The sequence below is a fragment of the Balaenoptera physalus genome (genome assembly GCF_965194825.1).
Source record: "Balaenoptera physalus genome assembly, chromosome: 1".
Lineage (NCBI taxonomy): Eukaryota > Metazoa > Chordata > Mammalia > Artiodactyla > Balaenopteridae > Balaenoptera > Balaenoptera physalus.
The window spans coordinates 141,258,033-141,277,073 of NC_138882.1; the positions used below are offsets into that span (position 1 = coordinate 141,258,033).

Below are 19,041 nucleotides of genomic sequence, written 5' to 3' on the forward strand. Positions count from 1 at the left end.
CAGCCCACAGTATTTGGCTTGGAAGGTGGCCACAGTGACTAGAGGTGAGAGCGTAGTGAATGAAGGTTTGCAGGCAGGATCTCACAGAAGATGGCCAAAGGACTGGGGACCTGGAGCTGCCAGGAAGGGAGGAGATCTAGGACTTAACGGGAAAAGGACAAACGCTGTGAGGCCCGGGTGGAGCTGCCGGGGGACCTAGTCCCGATCAGGCTGAAGCTAAGTAGAGCACCCTGGGGTCTCAGAGAAGATGTCTTGTGTCTGGGGGCTCCATTCCTGCATCTGTACAGCTTCAGATAAGAAAATCAAAGACCTAGAGAGCTCATAAGGATCAAAGGGAAGAGGAAAATTATAAAGGAATGTTTATTCCTCTGAATAAGCTAGAACGTGTCCTTTAAGTAGCTGTAGCATGGTGGACAGAGGCTGGACCTTGAGTCCTGTGGATCTGGTCTTGGCTTTAGTAAAAATAACATCGTCTCAGCTTCTCCATCAGTGAAATGAAGGAGATGCCTTTAACCTGTGGTTATTATGAGGGTTAACTCAGCACATTTTATTGAGCATCAGCTAAGTCACAGGCCAGATGCCGCTGTAAAGAACTTAGCACAGTGTTCAACCAACAGCAGACGTCACGGCACAAACAGAAAAGCACGTAACAGCACACATTAATGCTGGGAACTGTAAGACAGTGCTTAATGTGATTTGCATTTTTTTCATCCGATTCTTCCACTAGATTGTAAGCTACACGAGGGCGTGGCTTGTTAGCAAAATCTAAAGTGTAGTAGAAGTTCAACACATATTGGTTTCAGTAAGTGAATGAATGAATAATAACCATTCTAATTGCTGGATGCCTGGGATAGGAAAGAAAAGACAGGGAAGGTGAGAGGTCACGTCTGGCTCAAACTATCTTTCGTTCTTTCGCTTTTCCCAGGCACTGCCTGGGCACACGCATACAGCCCTAGCTGAGCCAATTCCCAGAATTCACAGCAGACATATTTGGTTGTGTTTAATTTTATGTTCTGTCTTAGAGTAAAAGTTCACAGATAAAACAATCTGGGGCAGACTGTTCTCAAGTGACTTTATTCTAGAAAGTACAACAAATGCTCACATTCTGCATTTAATTAGGTCTATACTTCTTTTAGCCTTACTTAGTTGAAATGAAAACAAAAGATATCAGTAGGAAAATGAGAAACCCCGTGGAGATTTTGAAACCTCCTTAACTTTGACTTAACAAAGAATGCAGGAACATTCCCATGAGACTTCATCCCATTTGAGAGGAAGGAGGAAAAGAACTCATTTCAGATATGCCCCACAGCTTACACCTCATTATAAGATGCAGACTTATTCTCAGTATCTCTATCAATCTATTTATCATCTATCTATCCATCCATCTACCTACCTACCTACCTACCTACCTATTTGTATACATAAACACACAAATACTCACACACATATATAAATCATAGAATTTACAAGACTGGCTATAGCTCTGAGTCCTGGGTCTACTTCTTATTAACCATGTGGCCTTGGACAAGTTATTTAACCTAAGTCTCATTTGTCTCTTCTTGGGCAGAATAAAACTCAACTCATACAGTTATAGAACTATTATATATGAAACAATGCATAAAAAACTCTTTGCATAGTGGCTTTTTGTAAGCACTCAGGAAATGTTAACTGTTGTTTAATATTGTTATTCTATAGTCTAAATTGTATAATTTATACAGTATATGCAATATGCTATATTCTATGGTCTAAATTGTATAATTCTTTTTCAGTCTCAGGGTTCCCCAAACCTGGCACTACCGGCGTTCTGGGCTGGATAATTCTTCGTGAGGGCTGTTCCGTGCACTCTGGGATGTTTAGCAGCATCTCTGGCCTCTACACAATAGATGTCAGTAGCCTCCCCCAACCCCACCCAGCTGCGATGACCAAAGTATCTCTAGATATTGCCAAATGCACCCTGGAAGGCAAAACTGTCCCGGTTTGAGAACAACTGGTACAGAACAAACAGCAGTGAGTGGCCCTAGGGAACCTGGGCCTGAACCAGAAACCTGGTTTCTGTTAACTAATTTGTGTTCTTGGGTCAGTCCTACCGCTTCCCTGGGCCTTGGTTGTCCCATATGTTAAAGTAGGGCAGGAAATTCCTGCTTTATCTTTTATGATTTTTGTAAGGATGAAATAAGAAAAAAAAATCAAATGCTCTAACGAAATGTTATAAAAGTAGGATTCTAGTATGATTATTTTGTTAGAGGTGGGCTATCAAGGGGCAGTTACAAGAAGCCTTGCCTTGGAGCAACAGCTGATGCCGACCTGCTCTCTGCTTTATTTCATACCCTGGGGAGCCGCTGGCCTCTCAGCCAGCTTCTTATTCATCACATGTCAAGGATTCCCTGTTCCTTTAATGGATGTATTTGTGGCTTGGCCTGAAGAATTCAAAAGGAACTGTTTTCTTTCCAAATGAAATGAAAATGTCTTTTTAAAAAAAGTTTTATTGTAAGTGGTGAAAACTGGCTTGTTATCTGCAGATTTAACTTTCATCTAAATTTATCTCTCATATGACTAGAATTAACCAGTCCTCAGAATTATGCAGATTGATATTCAAAGAGAAACATCTTAGGGTTTCCAACATCACTGTACTGATTAATACTATAATAATATACTGAGCAATACTATGATGGAATTCTTCATCAGCAAGGGAACATGTTTAGATGTCATATCATGTTATGGGACTCAGTATACTGAAATCCAGAGGTTGAGCCTATTGTCACTCTTTTATTTATTTCTGAAAAATCTTTAAATGGAAAACAGCAGAGTGTCTGGGGAAAGAGTGCAAGCTTTGAGTTTGGTCAGAGCTATGTGCAAATAGACGAGAGTTCAAAGTCCAATCCCATGGGTTGTCTCATTTAGACTAGTCCTTTAACCCTTCTGAACCTTGGTGGGATATGTTAATAACATCTATCCCATAGCGTGGTGATGAGTTTTAAATGGAGATGAAGATGTAAAGCACAAAGCACCGTGCAGGCACATAGTAGGTAATATAGGTGGTCATTCTTTCTGTGTCCACAGTCTGAAAGACTGTTCAAGGGTTTCTTTCATCTTTTGGAGAGCGTGTTTGGTCTGACTGCTTTAGGAACACCGTTGAAATGGAAAGCAATACTTTTTTTAGGTATCATTTCGAATCTTGACTTAAACTAATTGTAATAAAGCTTGAATCCGATTATCAACAAATCTTCCAGTTTATGAGCAAATTATCTCCCTGCTTCTTTATTTTTATTTTATTTTTAAAAATTGTACTCAAGCATAGTTGATTTACAATGTTGTGTTAATTTCTGCTCTATAGCAAAGTGACTCAGATATACATATATTGGTATACATTCTTTTTCATAGGGTATTGTATTGAATATAGTTCCCTGTGCTACAGAGTAGGACCTTGTTGTTTATCCAACCCTATGTATACTAGTTTGCATCTGCTAATCCCAAACTCCCAATTCTTCCCTCCCCCATCCCCCTCCCCCCTGGCAACCACAAGTCTGTTCTCTATGTCTGATTATCTCCCTACTTCTGATGAGGATTATAGTTGGAAATTAAGGGTCAGAAGTCACCTAAAGGACAACGGCGTTCACCCAGAGTCGAGTAAACAATGTGTTTTCTTCCTTAAAATAATTCATTTGGTTTCCTTAAGGACACACATCAGTCTCCTGAGACAGCACAGTGGAGTAGCAGGAAGATGAGTTTGGAGTCAGACAGACTAGCGGGGTGACTCTATTGCTCTCTGAGCCTCTGTTTCTTCCTTGGCAGCACAGGGTTAAGAATACCTGTCACAACGTGAGAGTATTCTTAACCCTCTTAACCCCCTTATTATAAATAAAGCCTCTGAAACTCTAAGAATGATGCCTGCCACATGGGAAATGCTCAGTAAGTATCGCTTTTATCCCTGGCTCTCTTGCAAATCTTCACACCTACCTGGTGTAGGAGAAGGGATGGGGCAACTAAGTAAATGATCATAAATCTACATTTTATTTTATTCCTTTCCTATTAACGTTGAATATAGCATGTGGGAAAAGTCATAAATTTTAAGTGCAAACCATTTAAAAAATACAGGATAATTTGCTTTGATGTTTCCAATGGTGGCTCTGGAAGAGTTAACTTCATAATTTGTTCTTTATGCTGCATATGAAGGCATTTTAAAGCCCAGCAACACAAAAAGGGTCTGCTTACCTCTTTCTCAAACTGAGTATGTTTAACCATCTATAAAACCATTTTGCAGGAAAATATACCGTGGTAACAGGTAACATGTAAGAATGAAACTGTAGTATAATAGTTTCCCAAATTTTTATCACTAAGGGTTCTTTTATTATTTTTATTACTTTTTCCTAATGACCTCTGTAGTATGTTTTAGCTTCCTCTTCTTTACTCCACAACATGTGTGCTAACTTCTACTGTATCACACACACTGCATTGTGATTGTAACATGAATCATATTTTCTTCCTTTTTCACCCTCCCTACTCCATAGTGGGCTCAAACAGTATTTGCTAAACTGAGAGCAAGCATTCCTCTATATGTGAAGACTACATACTAGTTATAATAAATTCCTCTTTATATAATGACTATATAATAATTACACTAGAAAATATTTATTAAACATTTATTAACTTCCAGATATCGTAGAGTTTTCCAGTTATCAACTCATTTTATTCTCTCAATAAACCCTGGATGTATATCATTATTAGCTCCATTTTACCGGTGTGGCTTTCCTGTGACATCCTGACTCTCCCATTATGCCTGGGAAACTCAGGTGACATTATCAATAGAACTAGGATCAGGAAGATGAATCAGTTCCAAAATAGACTGGAACTCCAGGTATCAGCAGCATTTGCATTCTCTTTCTCCTACCTTCCAAACATTTTCTAGAAAAAGGAACAAACTGATTCAGAAATTTCATTTTCTTTCTATACTTCTGCAGCATAAAAGGATGAGACAAAGGACACAGTTTATCCACAGGTTGCCTTGGATCACTGAGTAATGGCTATAGATTCATCCTCCCTTGTGGGTGTTCTCTTTCTGCTTCCAATACACCTGTTGTGCTAAAAAAGGTACACTTGGACCCGGACCATCGTGGGTAACACCTTTCACTACATGAATGATGGTGATAAGCTGTACTTCTGGAGAGACGGTGCCTGTTATACTCACTAACACAATAGCTGCAGGGATAAAAGCAGTTTCCTCCTTGAGAGTGTGCTTTGGTACCCTAAAACGTGTTTTATGTCAAAGCAGCAAGGTTTATCTATCCTAGAAACAGTGTGAGATCAAACAAACACTATCAATCTCCTTTGCCCCCTTACACGATTCTCCTAAGGGAAGGGGCATGGAGTGGGGATCTTTTAAAGTGACTGAATCCTTTAAAGGCAAGGACGGTATTTACCACATGCTGGGATGTCGCACAGGTCAGACTTATAGTTTTCATCCAAGGTGAAGCACCAGGGAGCTTCCTTCTGATTCCCTGGGTTGCGGCAGTAGGAGTGCCCTCCGTTCAGCTCTGGGAAGCGGAGGGCGGTGAAGGTGTGTGTGTGTGGGTACTGGGAGTTCCACGGCTGGCACTGGCGCCCTGATTTGGTCACACTGACGGTTCCCCGGTAGTCCACGCCTGTGCTGTTATAGCACTTGTGATCTGAAATACACAGAAGAAGAGCCCAAACTGTGAGAGAGAAGCAGAGGAGGTGCTGGAGCTCCCGGCCAGCAGTTTCTGGAGGGAGGACGTGCGATTAACCTCACGGCCGAGGCTTCCCTGATGGGACACAGAGCGGGCCTTGCAGTGACATTCCTGGGAGGATTTACAGCTTATGCTTCAGGAAGAAAACCAGTCCTCCACAAGTATTTTTGATATTGAACACAGAAAAGAATCAGAACTGGGGCGGGACCTGGGGGCACAGGAGTCATTTCCTAGTGAATGGTGCAGGGACTGTTTTTTCCATTTCTGCACATGAGTCCTGTAATAAAGAATCTAGTTCTCGGGGCTTCCCTGGTGGCGCAGTGGTCGAGAATCTGCCTGCCAATGCAGGGGACACGGGTTCGAGCCCTGGTCTGGGAGGATCCCACATGCCATGGAGCAACTGGGCCCGAGAACCACAACTGCTGAGCCTGCGCGTCTGGAGCCTGTGCCCCGCAACAAGAGAGGCCGCGATAGTGAGTGGCCCGCGCACCGCGATGAAGAGTGGCCCCCACTTGCCGCAGCTAGAGAAAGCCCTAGCACAGAAACGAAGACCCAACATAGCAATCAATCAATCAATCAACCAAAAAAAAAAAAAAAAAGAATCTAGTTCTCAGAAAATGTTAGTCAGCAGCAGGGCACTATGGGTTTCTGACAGGGGTTAGGGCCATTGCCATGCCAATGCACATGGGAAATGCACAGAAAAACAGTCTTTTGTTTCATGGGGGTGAGAGGAAGGAGGATGGAGGTAAGCCTCCATATACATATTTTTTAAATTATGGCACAATACACAGATCATACAATTTACCATTAGTGCATTTAGAACATTCAAAATACTGTGCAACCTTCACCTCCATCTCATCCTAGAACACTTATATTATCCCCCAAAGAAACTCTATGCTTCTTAAGCAGTCACTGCCCACTCTCCCCTTCCCCCTGCCCCTGGCAACCATTAATCTGCTTTCTGTCTTTATGGAGTTGTCTACTCTGGATATTTCATATAAATGGACTCATACAATGGTGTCTGGCTTCCTTCTATGACAGTATTTTCAAGGTTCATGCCATGTTATAGCATGTAACAGGATTTTACTCCTTTTCATGGATGAATAATATTTCATTATGTGGATATACCACAATGTACTTATCTACTCACCTACTGATGGACATTTGGCCTGTTTCCACCTTTTAGCTGTGGTGAATAGAGCTGTTATGAACCTTTCTGTACAAGTTTTTGTTTGAACACCTGTTTTCAATTCTTTTGGGTATATACCCAGTTGTGGCATTGCTGGGACATATGGCAATTCTATTTTTAAGTTATTAAGGAACCAGAAACCATATTTTAAAATTATCATCGTCATGCAACTTCTTGAAGATAGGCACTGCATCTAAGCCACCGCTGAATGCTCAGCCCCACACAGTATTTGGCCCATTGGAAGGTAATCTGACTATCAACACGAATCATTACTAGGAATCAAGATCCAGTTTTCATGGGGTTGCTGGGCCCCGAGGCAGCACAGAAGGTCAGGGGCTACCACTTACTTTTGTTTATAGGATCCGCCATGGGAATTCCAATCCGGATACAATTTGCAGCTTCGGGGCTCTCTGGCTGGGGGAGATCTTCACAGTTTGGCAGTTTCAGCCTCATCAGAATCATGGGATTTGATCTCGCAAAAATGTATTCTGTTTGACACAGGACATTTTCCAGGATTTCACATTCATCGCGACACAAGTCCCGGGGCTTTGGGACAGATGAGGTTTCATCACAGTATGGGAAGGCGTAGTGGCACAGGGAAGGAATGGCGAACTGAGAACACTTATCAGACAAGTGACTGGAGGTGCCGATCATGGTGAAGGCAGCTGGAAAACAAACAGAATTATTAACTCCCAGGGGCAGGGTTTATCTCCCCCGGTTATCTAGTCAACAGATATCAGATGTAAACACACATTGGAAAGAATCTGCTGTGCTCAAACAGACAAGGCCAAGAGAAGGAGATTCATTTCAGATGTCTAAGCAGCTTACTTTCACTGGCTTGAAAAAAATAATTTTGACTACAAAGTTAAAAAAACAGGATTAAGTTACATATGTACCATTTCCTAATAAAAAGAATTAATTAGGTTAAAGTACAATATATTTTTCATTTTTACTACAAAGCAACAGAACTTTGTGTTTCATCCGGTACTTTTTATTAGTTTTGTGAGGCTTCTAAAACATTTGACAGCTGCAGGGCAGAGCTTGCTTTATGCAGTGACTGAGCCCGATCACAGGATTTCGTTCTGTGTCTTGCCTCTGAGCTGCTGGATGACTTTGGGTGACTTGCTTAATTTCTTTGTGGCTTGAATACTTTCTATCCCATCTTCTGAAAATGAGGCAACTCATTTGGAAGTTCTCGAAGAGTACAACTCAGTTGTTCCAGTGTGTATTATAGAATATTAGTGGTCACTTAGCCTAACCTCTCATCCCTGTACAAAAAGAGCACTAGCCTTTGCACACCTCTACTGACAAGGAGTTTATACTCACAAGGCAGCCTAAGAGGTTGTTAGTACACTGTTTCCCAAAGTATGTTCCTCAGAACATTAATTCTGTAGAATGTTAAAAGTGTTTGGGAAGTTGGGGTTCCATAACCAAACAAGTTTGGGAAATGCTGTGTTAAAAAAGTTAAATGGATTTAAAAAAAAATGTTAATACTTTCCAGTAAGCTGATGTCCATTGAAAATGTCCAAGAGAGGATTAATATAATTGGGTGACCAAAAATTTATATCAGAACTCCCATTTATTTTTGTGAATACTTAGTAAAAAGTATGTTCAAATGTTCTTTTACTAGGTTGAAATGTTTCTTCAATAGCTTCTCCCCATCAGTCCTGCTTCTGCTCTGGAATTTCACAGTCTTTCCTCTTGAAAGCCTGAGGGCTTTCGCAATTGGCAAATACATCTTCCTACAGTTGCTTCTTCGGGTTAAATAGCTTCCCTGGCCCTCTCTTAGCTCCTTCGAAGTCCTCATGGGACATAGTTTCTGGACTGTTGGCTGTTCTGCGTGCCTGCCTTGGGTTTGTTCTTGCCTCTCTTAAATCCTAGATTTGCCAGATAAACTACAAAGGATCCAGTTACATGTGAATTTTAGATAAACATTTGGGACATACTCATACTAAAAAATTATCAAATGTAACTGGGTGTCTTGTATTTTTCAGTGCTGAAGCTGGCAACCTTATTAGAATTTCAGAAAGGCCATTTTAATGTGTTGCAAGGGTACAGGGCACAGAGGCATAATAACTACACTAATGGGAGAGGCACAGGCGGCTGCAACCACCAGAACTAGGTGTACGAAATCGTGCAAGGTGGCCGACACGACGTACCTCACGTGTGCTAGGTAGTGCTTCACTATTAGATTTCCATTAAAAAGATACTTTCAATTCAGAAAAGTGAAGGGTAAAATAGAGAAAGTTAGAGCAGGAAGAGACCTATGATCATCTTGCCTCCTCACTCACTTCACAGGTAAAGAAAGAGATTTTCATGCAGAGTAAGAGACTTTCCCCAAAGTCACAGTAATGGCAATATTGGGATTAGCATCCAGAATTCTGGACTCTAAATTCATCTGCTTTCAGTCGACACAATGTTGCTTCCAAACAGTAAGCTCTGTGAGGGCAGAAACGTACCTGGCTTACTCCCCACAGCATCACATCCCCAGTGCCCAGCCCAGGTCCTGGTATGCCAAAGGCACCCAATAATATTTATGGAGTGTTTGAATGAATGTGAGACTTCTCAAAGCCTCCTTTTCCTCTAAGGGCAAACTTCAATAAATTATTCTAATGTAAATTTCCGAGCAGAGATTGCATCTCCTGTTTCTTTATGGCCCTGCTCCTAACCCCTATGCTTAGCCTAATCCTTTGTCAAGAGAAGAGCTCAATAAAACTTCTGGCGAGAAAAATTGTTATGCAAGGTATAAATATAATTTCATTGCTACCTACCTGTGATTTGATTTTCTATTTCCCCTTGCATATGCAGAGACTCCATATAGACAGTGCGGTTGCCAATAAATCTTGCACACGCAATCCCTCTGTACGGCTGACAGAATCCATCTTCTTCATACTCATCTCTAAAAACAGAGCACAGACATTAGAGGGTGCAGTACACACTTGCAGTTGGCTCTGACTGCGCGATGCCCCAGACAGTCACTAGGGGGCGCAGTGGGGCACAGTATCCTAAAGACTGGGCTTTTTCCTCAGTTCCATCCATCGTTTAAAACATCTGTTGGTCACGTCGGTCAAGTTTCCTTCACCCCCAGAAAAATCATCCTGAAGCACAAAATCATCCTTAAATCTGGGAGAAAACACTTTTATTTTCGCAGCTGGTGGTGGGCTGGAAGATGATGTAGTTGTAAGAGTAAAGAGGGAATGAGTTGGAAATCTGGGCACATGTTCTACAGTTTTTTGTTTTTTAAGCACAGATTATTTCCTCTTCATTTGCTACAAAGGCGTGGGCGCGTTATCCCCAAGATACACTCGGACTGATATGTCAGTTAGGAGATTCCACGGGGTGAGAAGCTGGGGGCAGCTGGAAAGAAACCAGAGGGCAGTCCAGTTATGTGGCTCCTGCTTGAGACCTATTCTCTCCACCCTGCAGAGAGAGGTCCATGGCAAACCATGGACTGGACAATTTCAAATGAGTCACTAAATCCCAGGAAATCCAGAGCAAATGCCAGTGGATACTTGCTTTCATAATCCCCTAAAACTTAAAAAAATAATCTTTAAAAAATGTTTGCTGCCTCAAATGACAATAATAAAAGGGAGGGCAGAGATTTTATTCTGAAGACAAGGGGATACCAGAAAGTGATGTGATTAGTGACAGTCTGGCAAACGGCTGGAGATCTAAGGCTGGAGATTAGGACCCAAGATGGCAGGTTCAGCTTGAAAGGACAGAGGCCAAAACCTCCCACAAGGGCCTATGATAAGCTCAAGACACCAGAGTACAGAATCTCAATCTGCTTCTGAAAGGCAGACCACAGCCAAGCAGAAGGCTACCTGCCAGGCTTATGGGCGGACTTCTCTCCTGGATGCTCCTTCTCCGTTAACATGGCTGGAATCGACACATCATCTGAACAAAGCATCATTTTTCCTCTTTGGTTTCTTCTAAGTTAAAGTACTTTAGAGCAAAAATCAGGAGAACACAATTCTCCTTCTACATTTAACATTTGCGTATCCTTACGCAACCTCCCAAGTCCTCTGAGCTATGGTTTTCTTATCTATAAGATGAAGCTAATAATTGACCTCTCGACCCTGTAAGTCACAGTCATGAGGATCCTATCAAATTGTGTAAAAGCTTTCAAAAAGTGCTACACTGAGGTAACACACAATTATTATTAAAGTACTTACAGTTACCAAAGAAGACATTTGTTTAAAGGAGAGTTATTTACTAAGCTTCTACTTTGTAAAATCGACTGTGGTCAGTGCTGTGACCCTGGACTTCCACACCTGAGGGTTCAGTGAGGGAGTCTAGAAAGCCCACTAGAATAGGAAACCAGGTGAAAAAATCTGATAGAGCTGATCCTTAAAAGACACTGGTTTTCAGTTGCTTTCTACTCCCTATTCACTAAAACAGTCATTTTGAAGGTGGAGATGGGAGCAGTAACTTCAGTGTAGTCCTCCAAATAGTTTGCAGTGCAAAGCTCTTAAAAACGTAACCTTTAAGTACACGAACAAGTGAATATATCATATACCTGACATAAAGACACTGAAATTTTAATGTTGCAAAATCCTGCAAGCACTCTAAATGTTTACTTTCATAAATCCTAGAGTAATGTTGAAGGCTTTTTGGCTTAAATTTTACTTGGGTTGTAAAATTAACCCCACTTTTATTGGGTAGCTAATACCATAAACCTATGGGGAGAAAGAAGTTTCTCGATGACCCAGCCTTGGATCTCGGAGACTGAAGTCCGGAGACCAGAATGCACCCCCCCCACTCCCACCCCCACTATTACAGACGATGCTTTTCTATCCCTAGGCATTAGCAGAGCTCTGGATTTTTAAGGTGTCATTATGAGAACACTTCTTCCTCCCCCGCATTAAACTCTCAAGGCCTCAATTTATATCTCTTGGGAGGACGAAACCCTGGAATTACCCCCAGATATAAATCCCTGACCTACTGGGAGTTTCCATATTTTATGTGTGAGGCTTAGGCTAAACTTCTTACCACCTTTCCAGTTCAAGATTGTAAAAAGACCCTTTGAATACTGTTTCTCGGAATAAAATGGAATGCAATTCCTTGGCTGCATATTTCTTATCAAGGGCTTAGAGCTGCAGGTGTATTAAATTTTTGCCTGTGCCCAGAATTCTTGATATACTGGCTAGTCTCTTGGGGACAGATATAAAAAACAAAACAAACAAAATAAAAAAAAACAGTATGTAATGTCACCTGCTAAGGAGTAGTTCTCAGTCCGTTTGCTTATACAATCTCCTTAGGAAGCTTTCGAAAATACCAGTGCCCAAACCCCACCTCGGACCTATTAAGTCAGTCTCTGGGGATGCAGCTTAGGTATTCATGCGTTTTAAAAAGCTCTCAGGTGATTTGAATGCGGTGGAGAACCACAGCACTAGAAAAATAAACATGTATTAAGTGTCTGCCACTCTTTGTGCTGAGTACTATGCTAAGTGCTTTCGTCAAAGTAGCCCCTTGTGCAGTGTTACTATCCTTATTTATCAGAGGGAGAAACTCAAGTTCAGAGAAGTTAAGTAACTGGCTCAGATTCACAAAGTCAGTAAGTTGTGGAGCTAGGATTTAAAACTCAAAATTCAAACTGAAGCTTGAATACCAGGCTGTTGGATCTGTAATGATGTTCTACTTTTCAATACTACTTTAAATTAAATCAGCCTAATAATAAATAAGAGGTTTTGTAATGAGCCTTTACTCTGTGCCAGGCACTGTTAAATTTCATTTATGTATAAAATCAATATTAAGTCATTTAATCCTGACAACAGTCTTATACAGAAGGTGAAGGTGTAATTATTCCCATTTTACAGATGAGAAAACTATAGGGTCAGAAAGAGCAAAGAACTTGTCTAATGTGACACAGAAAGCAGAAGAATTAGATTTGCCCCAGACTAGCACTTGTAACCATGGTATACAGCTTCCTTCCAAATGGTTGGTTATAGAAATTTTTGCATTGCTTACAGGGGCCTTCTACTGTGAAGATGTTTTGGTATCTGCTGGGTGGCAAAAAGATTTTCTTTTAAACATCAAGTCGCAATCGCCTTTCATCCTTTCCATTTTCCCTGCTCGCTGTGGCTGGAGGGGAACAAACGCTCCTCCAACATTAATCAGCTTTATGCTTTTCTCCAGCTCACACTTCTTTCATCATTGATGCCCTCCATGCTCAGCAAATTAAAAACATGAAGCAGCAAGGCAGCAAGAGTGCAAGGGCACTTGCTGCGAGCGTGCCCGAGGCTGCGTTCCAGGGAGAAGAAAAGTGCACTAGGAGAAGGCAAATGGAATTCTGGCCATTCATCACAGCAGCTGGCACAAACATGTGCCAGCTACCTCATCGTGATGTCAGGATGCCCGGGTGCTTTGTGATGGGCGCTCCTGTTTCTCATAAAGGTAATTTAGTTACTGTGTTACCAGCCCCTCAACCTTCCGAAGTCGCTGTCATGTGATAGGGAAAAGCAAACACAGTTTGCCCTCCACCTCTGGGGTCTCCCCCTTCCCCAGAGCAAGGAGCTTATGAGGGATGGTCACGCTAGCTGAGAGCAAGGATGACCAACGTGGCAGCAGTAGGAGTATCCACTCAGGAAGCACCATGGATCGAGAATGGGGAAACACTGCCCACGGGAGTTTGCCAGTGACAGTGGGAGTCAATAGCTACACGTTCCTTGGCAAACCTCTCGGGTCTGGAATAAGGCTCTCGAGAGCTCTCCAAAAATGAAAACAACGCACTGTGCAGTGTGGGGTCTGGGAAGCCCACGATGTAGTTTTTTGAGAGTGGGGAGCAGGAAAGGAGGAGAAAGGATGGGCGGGTAGGTGGAGTATGGGGAGTAAAAGGACGCAGAATACCCCAAATGGATGCCAAAATGGAGATGTGCCAGGTTTGGCTCATGAGAGGCCTGCTGGCGCTCTCTTCAGCGTTTCCAGGGAGAGCAGGGTTTCTGAAGCGTGCCTCAATTTAAGGCAGACAAGAGAGCAAACTCAACTGTTGCCTTAGACACATGATTTCCAAAGAAACCCTTAATATTCGTAGAAAAACTGGTGAAAACGGAACGAAGTCTGTAGATTAGTTAGTAGTGTTGTACCAGTGTTAATTTCTTACTTTTGATAACAGTACTATGTTGACACAAGACGTTAACATTAGGGGTAATGGGATAAGAGCATAGGGAAACTCTGTACTACTTGTGCCACTTTTCTTAAATATAAATATTTCAAAATAAAAAGTAAAAAAACAAAAGAAAAAAAAGGAAAGTGTTACGGGATGGCGGGGGGTGGGGTGGTGGGAACCTTACTGTATACAGATGAGCAGGAGGGGCTATGGTGTGAGGGTATCAGGAAGGCCCTCAAATGACCTCATTTAATCTTCAGAACAACTTTATCAGAATCCACCTGCGCCTATCCCTGGGTGGCTGAATTCCCATCATGAACAGTTCACTTATTTGTTTGAGCTTGGCCTACTTCTAAATTCAAATACTTCCAGGAGAGATGACATACTTGGTCAGGAAGAGCTCAGTATAGATGGAATTTTTATTAACTGCTGTTGGCACTTTCATCTTTGCTGAAAGTTGTATACAAGGAGGGTGGGGCAATTGACGAGAGGTCCGTGTGTGAAGAAGAAGGCATCTTCCTGGCCTTGCACTTCAGTCCAGGGCCAGCCTACGGCCGGTGAGATGACAGAGAAGGCAGACCGGGAGGGAGGGTGTGGGAGGCTGGTTCATCAGTCACTTGTTACAAAGGGATCTTTTCAAAACACAGACTTGATCAGGTCATTTCCTGCCTAAAATTCATCCTAGTTTCTGACTCACCACAGTTTCTTGACTGTAGTACACAAGGCCTTTCCCTAGTTCCTGCCCATTTTTCCAGCCTGGTTCCTGGCCTGATGAACCTGTGAACTTAATGATACTAGCCATGCTATTGACCTTGCTAGTCTCCAAACAAGGAATGCACTTTGCTGTTCTCCTGGCCTCGCCTGTTCTCTTCCTGAGACCCAGCGCTCCCTCCATCCTCTTTCTCACCTTGTGGTTGCCTTTATGTCTTTAAGACCCCGATGTTCCAACTCCCCCAGGAAAGTTAGTCATTGCCCACTCCACTCCCCCACCTGTCCAGCACCTTTATCACACCACTCCTACGCATTTCTGACTTCATATTATGTTTGTCTGTTTTCTGCCCACTTTACCACTACTCTAAGGCAAGGACCAGGTCTGATTTGGCTTCGTAACTCCAGGGCCCGGCACAGTGCACAGCTCAGTAAACAAGAGCCGAATGAGGGAGAGGGTGCTGCTGAGAGCTGTTTCTACCCTCATCCCACTGTGCACAGACTGACCAACAGAACTGTAATAGACATAACAGACATGGAGATGACCTAGGCTAGCTCACAGACGTGGACCCTCTCCATACCAGAAGGACCCTCCAAACTGGAAACCACTTTCTTCTGCACCAGTTTTTACACTGGGGCCTAAAAGCCTTAGTCAAGCTGAAGTGATTCTTACTAAGGAGTGAGGCCCTAACATGTTGCCCTTTGGGGTAATACGACTAGTTAACATGCACGCTCCTCCTCACTAGGAAGAGAATGGACATAAAGGCACTTTGCTAACTATAAAATCTCACTCAAACAAAAGAATCTCAGAGACTCAAACAAATACTTGTACACAAATGTTCATAGCAGCACTGTTCACAATAGTAGAAACAACCCCAAAGGCTCATCAACAGATGAATGGATAGACAAAATGTGGTAGATCCATACGGTGGAATATTATTCAGCCATGAAAAAGGGACGAAGTGCTGAAACATGTTACACTGTGGAAGAATCTCCAAACCATTATGGTAAATGAAATAAACCTGATGAGAAAGGCCACATAGTATATGATTCCGTTGACATGAATGAGTAAATCCATAAAGACAGGAAGCAGACTGGTGGTAACCAGGAGCTGGAGGAAGGGAGTAATAGGGAATAACTACTCAGTGGGTATAGAGTTTTATTTTGTTATGATAAAAATGTTTTGGAACTAGAGAGAGATGGTGGTTGCACAGCATTGTAAATGTATTTACTGCTATGGAATCGCTCACTTTTAAATAGTTAATTTTAAGTTATGTGAATTTCACCTCAATTTTTATGAAAAATCTCATTTATACACAAGGGACAAGGTAGAGGGAGCAATAGAGAGGAGCAATAAGTGGGAATTTTAAGCCTCAGAGCTGGGGAGAGATTTTGGGCGTTGTTTCCAAGCACACTCATTAGCCAAAAGCGCTGGCAATTTACACAGTCCCAGCAGGTTTTTTTGTTCTGATTCTCATGGTTCTTCAACTGGAATGCCAGAGACAGTGCTCCGCAAGCCCACAGCTTGGCAGCCTCATGGGGGACTGACCGCCTTGAGTGGCATCTTCCAACACTTCTGAATTTACCCCACTCGGTGCCTCTTAAAAGCCCCATTTTGAGCCATCGAGATGAAATCCCATCAAGATGCCTGTTCCCAGAGCCCTGAATCTTGGTTTGAACGAAATCCATCATGCAGTTCAAAGAGATGTAGTATCCCTAGGTGTGCTCCAGTTAGCAATTTAGCAAAGTTCGGGTTATTTTCTCTCATGTGGGAAGTAATTTCACTTTACCAATGCAAATATAACTGGTAAGTTACATTTACTTCCCCAAAGACCATCATGGACATAAATGATGGAAGGTATCCCTTTTTAAATTTGTAAATCAGGTCACATATTACCTTGATCTGGTTAGAGCACAGCCATGGCAGATCCACACCCACGGTGCTTCCCAGGGCTGGCACTAGTAAGCTTGGGGCTGGGTGCAAAGCTTCCCACCTCAGAGGCAGATTCTCCCTTGGGAGGTGCAGTCAGATCTCTTAAAGGTGAAAATCAGCTCTGTCTTTTCATTCAAAAGGGGGATACATGATAAAATTAAGAATCTGCATAAAGGATGCAGAATTACCCAATATGGATAAACGCTCAGAGACACAGAAACTTTAAGAACAGAATATAATCTGGTGTGGTCTAAAAAAGTTACCACCTCTCCAAAACCACCTCCTTCCTTTTCCTGAAACAGCATCCTTGGTTAACTGCCAACCAGGAGGAGGGAAAATAGTTTAAGTCATACCAGCTTGGAAGAAAAGGCCCTTGGAGAAGAGGTATCAGGATAAACATAGGTGGAGACATGGAAAGAGCTGGCTGGAGTGAAAGAGAGAAGACGGGCATCTTGGAAGGAGAGCTGTCGGGGGCACCGAAAGTATACTTTGCCTCAGGCTGCCTGCGGTGGAGAGATTACAGGTTAAATATGGGATCCCAACGTTATCGTCCAAACTCTGTTTTTAAAGACCAACCTGAAAGTGGGCATCAAAGAGGGTAATGTGTAAACACACTTGACCTTTAAGATCAGCTTTCAAAGTGACACAATCAAGGCACATCAGCCCAGAGGGATGACGACTGACAGAGAAGACTTCAATCTACAAGGCTGCGAAATCAGCCCATCCTAATAGCCCTTCTCTTCCTGGAATGCCTTTGTGAGCACGAGCAATTGTGAGGCAACCGTGTCAAGTATCACGTGCTGTTTCCCACACCTGGACCCTGACAATTGTTAACATTTATTTCCTCAGCAAAAGAGACCTTCGCTGTCTCACACCATTTTTTTGCTTTGAAAAATTAAATTAAAATTTTAAAGTTTTTTTTTCCCCTCTTGGCTGTGAACCATTAAAACAAACAGATGAATAACGTTCTGTCATAGTTTCCAGAGCAGCACGTAATAGTTACTTGTGTCTAACTTAGAAATGGGAAGGTATTGGCTTTGCTTCATAGTGATGTTTAGGAACACAAGGGCTTCATTTCACTTTGGAAAAGGAGAATTACCCAGGCTTGGATCTCACAAATGTAATTTAAGAGGAAATTATGTGTGTGATAGATTTTATTCCTATTTAGACATGCATTTGGAATGATAGGACTGTACAACGACAGTATCTGTAAGAATATGGAAGGTCACTTATAAAAAGAATGAGTGACTTTTGCCCCCTCCTATTTACTGAGGTTTTCATGGTGGAGTAGCCTTGTACCTTCTAAGAAGCCCTGGGGTGTTTTGACTTTTCCTCCTATCAAGGGCCTACTTTGCCCCTAAGCTTAGGCTGGCACTGGGAATGCACAGATGGGTCTTGGAGCCCCCAAGTTTGGGGCCCCGAGTTCTCATTAGAAACCCTTTGGATGTTCTCTGGCAGTTCTTCAAATATCAGGCATTCAAATTACCCCCTAAATTTGTCCATTGAGAATAATGGAAGTTTAGAATAATATGACATGCACAATACCAATCTGGTCAGATCTTGTACCACAAGTGTTACTAGGATTGCTTTGATATTTTTTTCACTTTCCTTTTATGCCTATGGCCATGGATTGAATAAAGAGGGGGTTTGTGGAAAGAGTGGAAAAGGGAACTTAGGGACTTCTTAGGAGGGTTTTGATTTCATCTTACTACTCAGAAGTGGGGTGAAACCCAATCCCCCATTTTGCTTTTCTGTTTCATCTCAGCTTTGTTTCCCATTCCTTCCGCTGAGGGCAGTTGGGAGAGACTACTAGCCTCCGTAAAAAGCAGTCGTGAGTATAATGCCTCCCCCAACCCCCAGCCCCAAATAAGGCAACACAGAGGTGCCCACGTCAAACATTAAAAAAAATGTACACATTAAAAAAAAAATGTAAAGAGGCAGAAAGTCCCACTAAAATAAGGTTTGATTTGCGAGGCACCAAATGGGAATATTGTAACTGGACAAGCGGTATCTGTTAGACAAGGGGGTCTCTGGGACAGAGCTGTGAAACCCAGTGGACTCTTTAAGGAGAAATGAGGAATGAGGGTGGATTTGTGGGGCTGCTTTAACTAGAATGGGAAAGTGCAGAGCAGAGAAAGGGGAGGCCTTATGTTGTCGGCATTGGGATACCAACGATATGATCCCTGTTCACTAGGACTTTACATTCTATGGGGGAGAAACGTGAGTGTGATAAACATCACCTCTGTTACCCTTTCCCTCCTTCTCTCCTTCTCCCCATTCCTCTTTCTTTTCAACCAAGTTTGCTGAAGCCTTGTGCTGAGAATAAAAGAAAGCACATCCAACAGAGGCTGGGAAGGCTTCTGGAGGAGGTGATAGCTTCAAAAAGGAATAATTCAAC

General features: G+C 42.4%; 1 protein-coding gene across 5 annotated transcripts in view; it reads right to left on the reverse strand.

Moving 5' to 3' along the window:
• ROR1 (receptor tyrosine kinase like orphan receptor 1) overlaps positions 1 to 19,041 on the reverse strand; it is a 408,226-nt gene that overhangs the window by 28,273 nt on the left and 360,912 nt on the right. For 4 of the 5 annotated variants that reach the window (XM_082453451.1, XM_082453453.1, XM_082453452.1 and 1 more), the window contains exons 5-7: positions 9,666 to 9,793; positions 7,242 to 7,559; positions 5,418 to 5,663 (exon numbers count right to left, since the gene is read on the reverse strand). In XM_082453451.1, the coding sequence (XP_082309577.1) occupies positions 5,418 to 5,663; positions 7,242 to 7,559; positions 9,666 to 9,793 (692 nt within the window). Of the gene's footprint in view, positions 1 to 987; positions 4,903 to 5,417; positions 5,664 to 7,241; positions 7,560 to 9,665; positions 9,794 to 19,041 lie in introns of those variants that run through there. The other variant, XM_082453454.1, reaches the window with a different exon arrangement.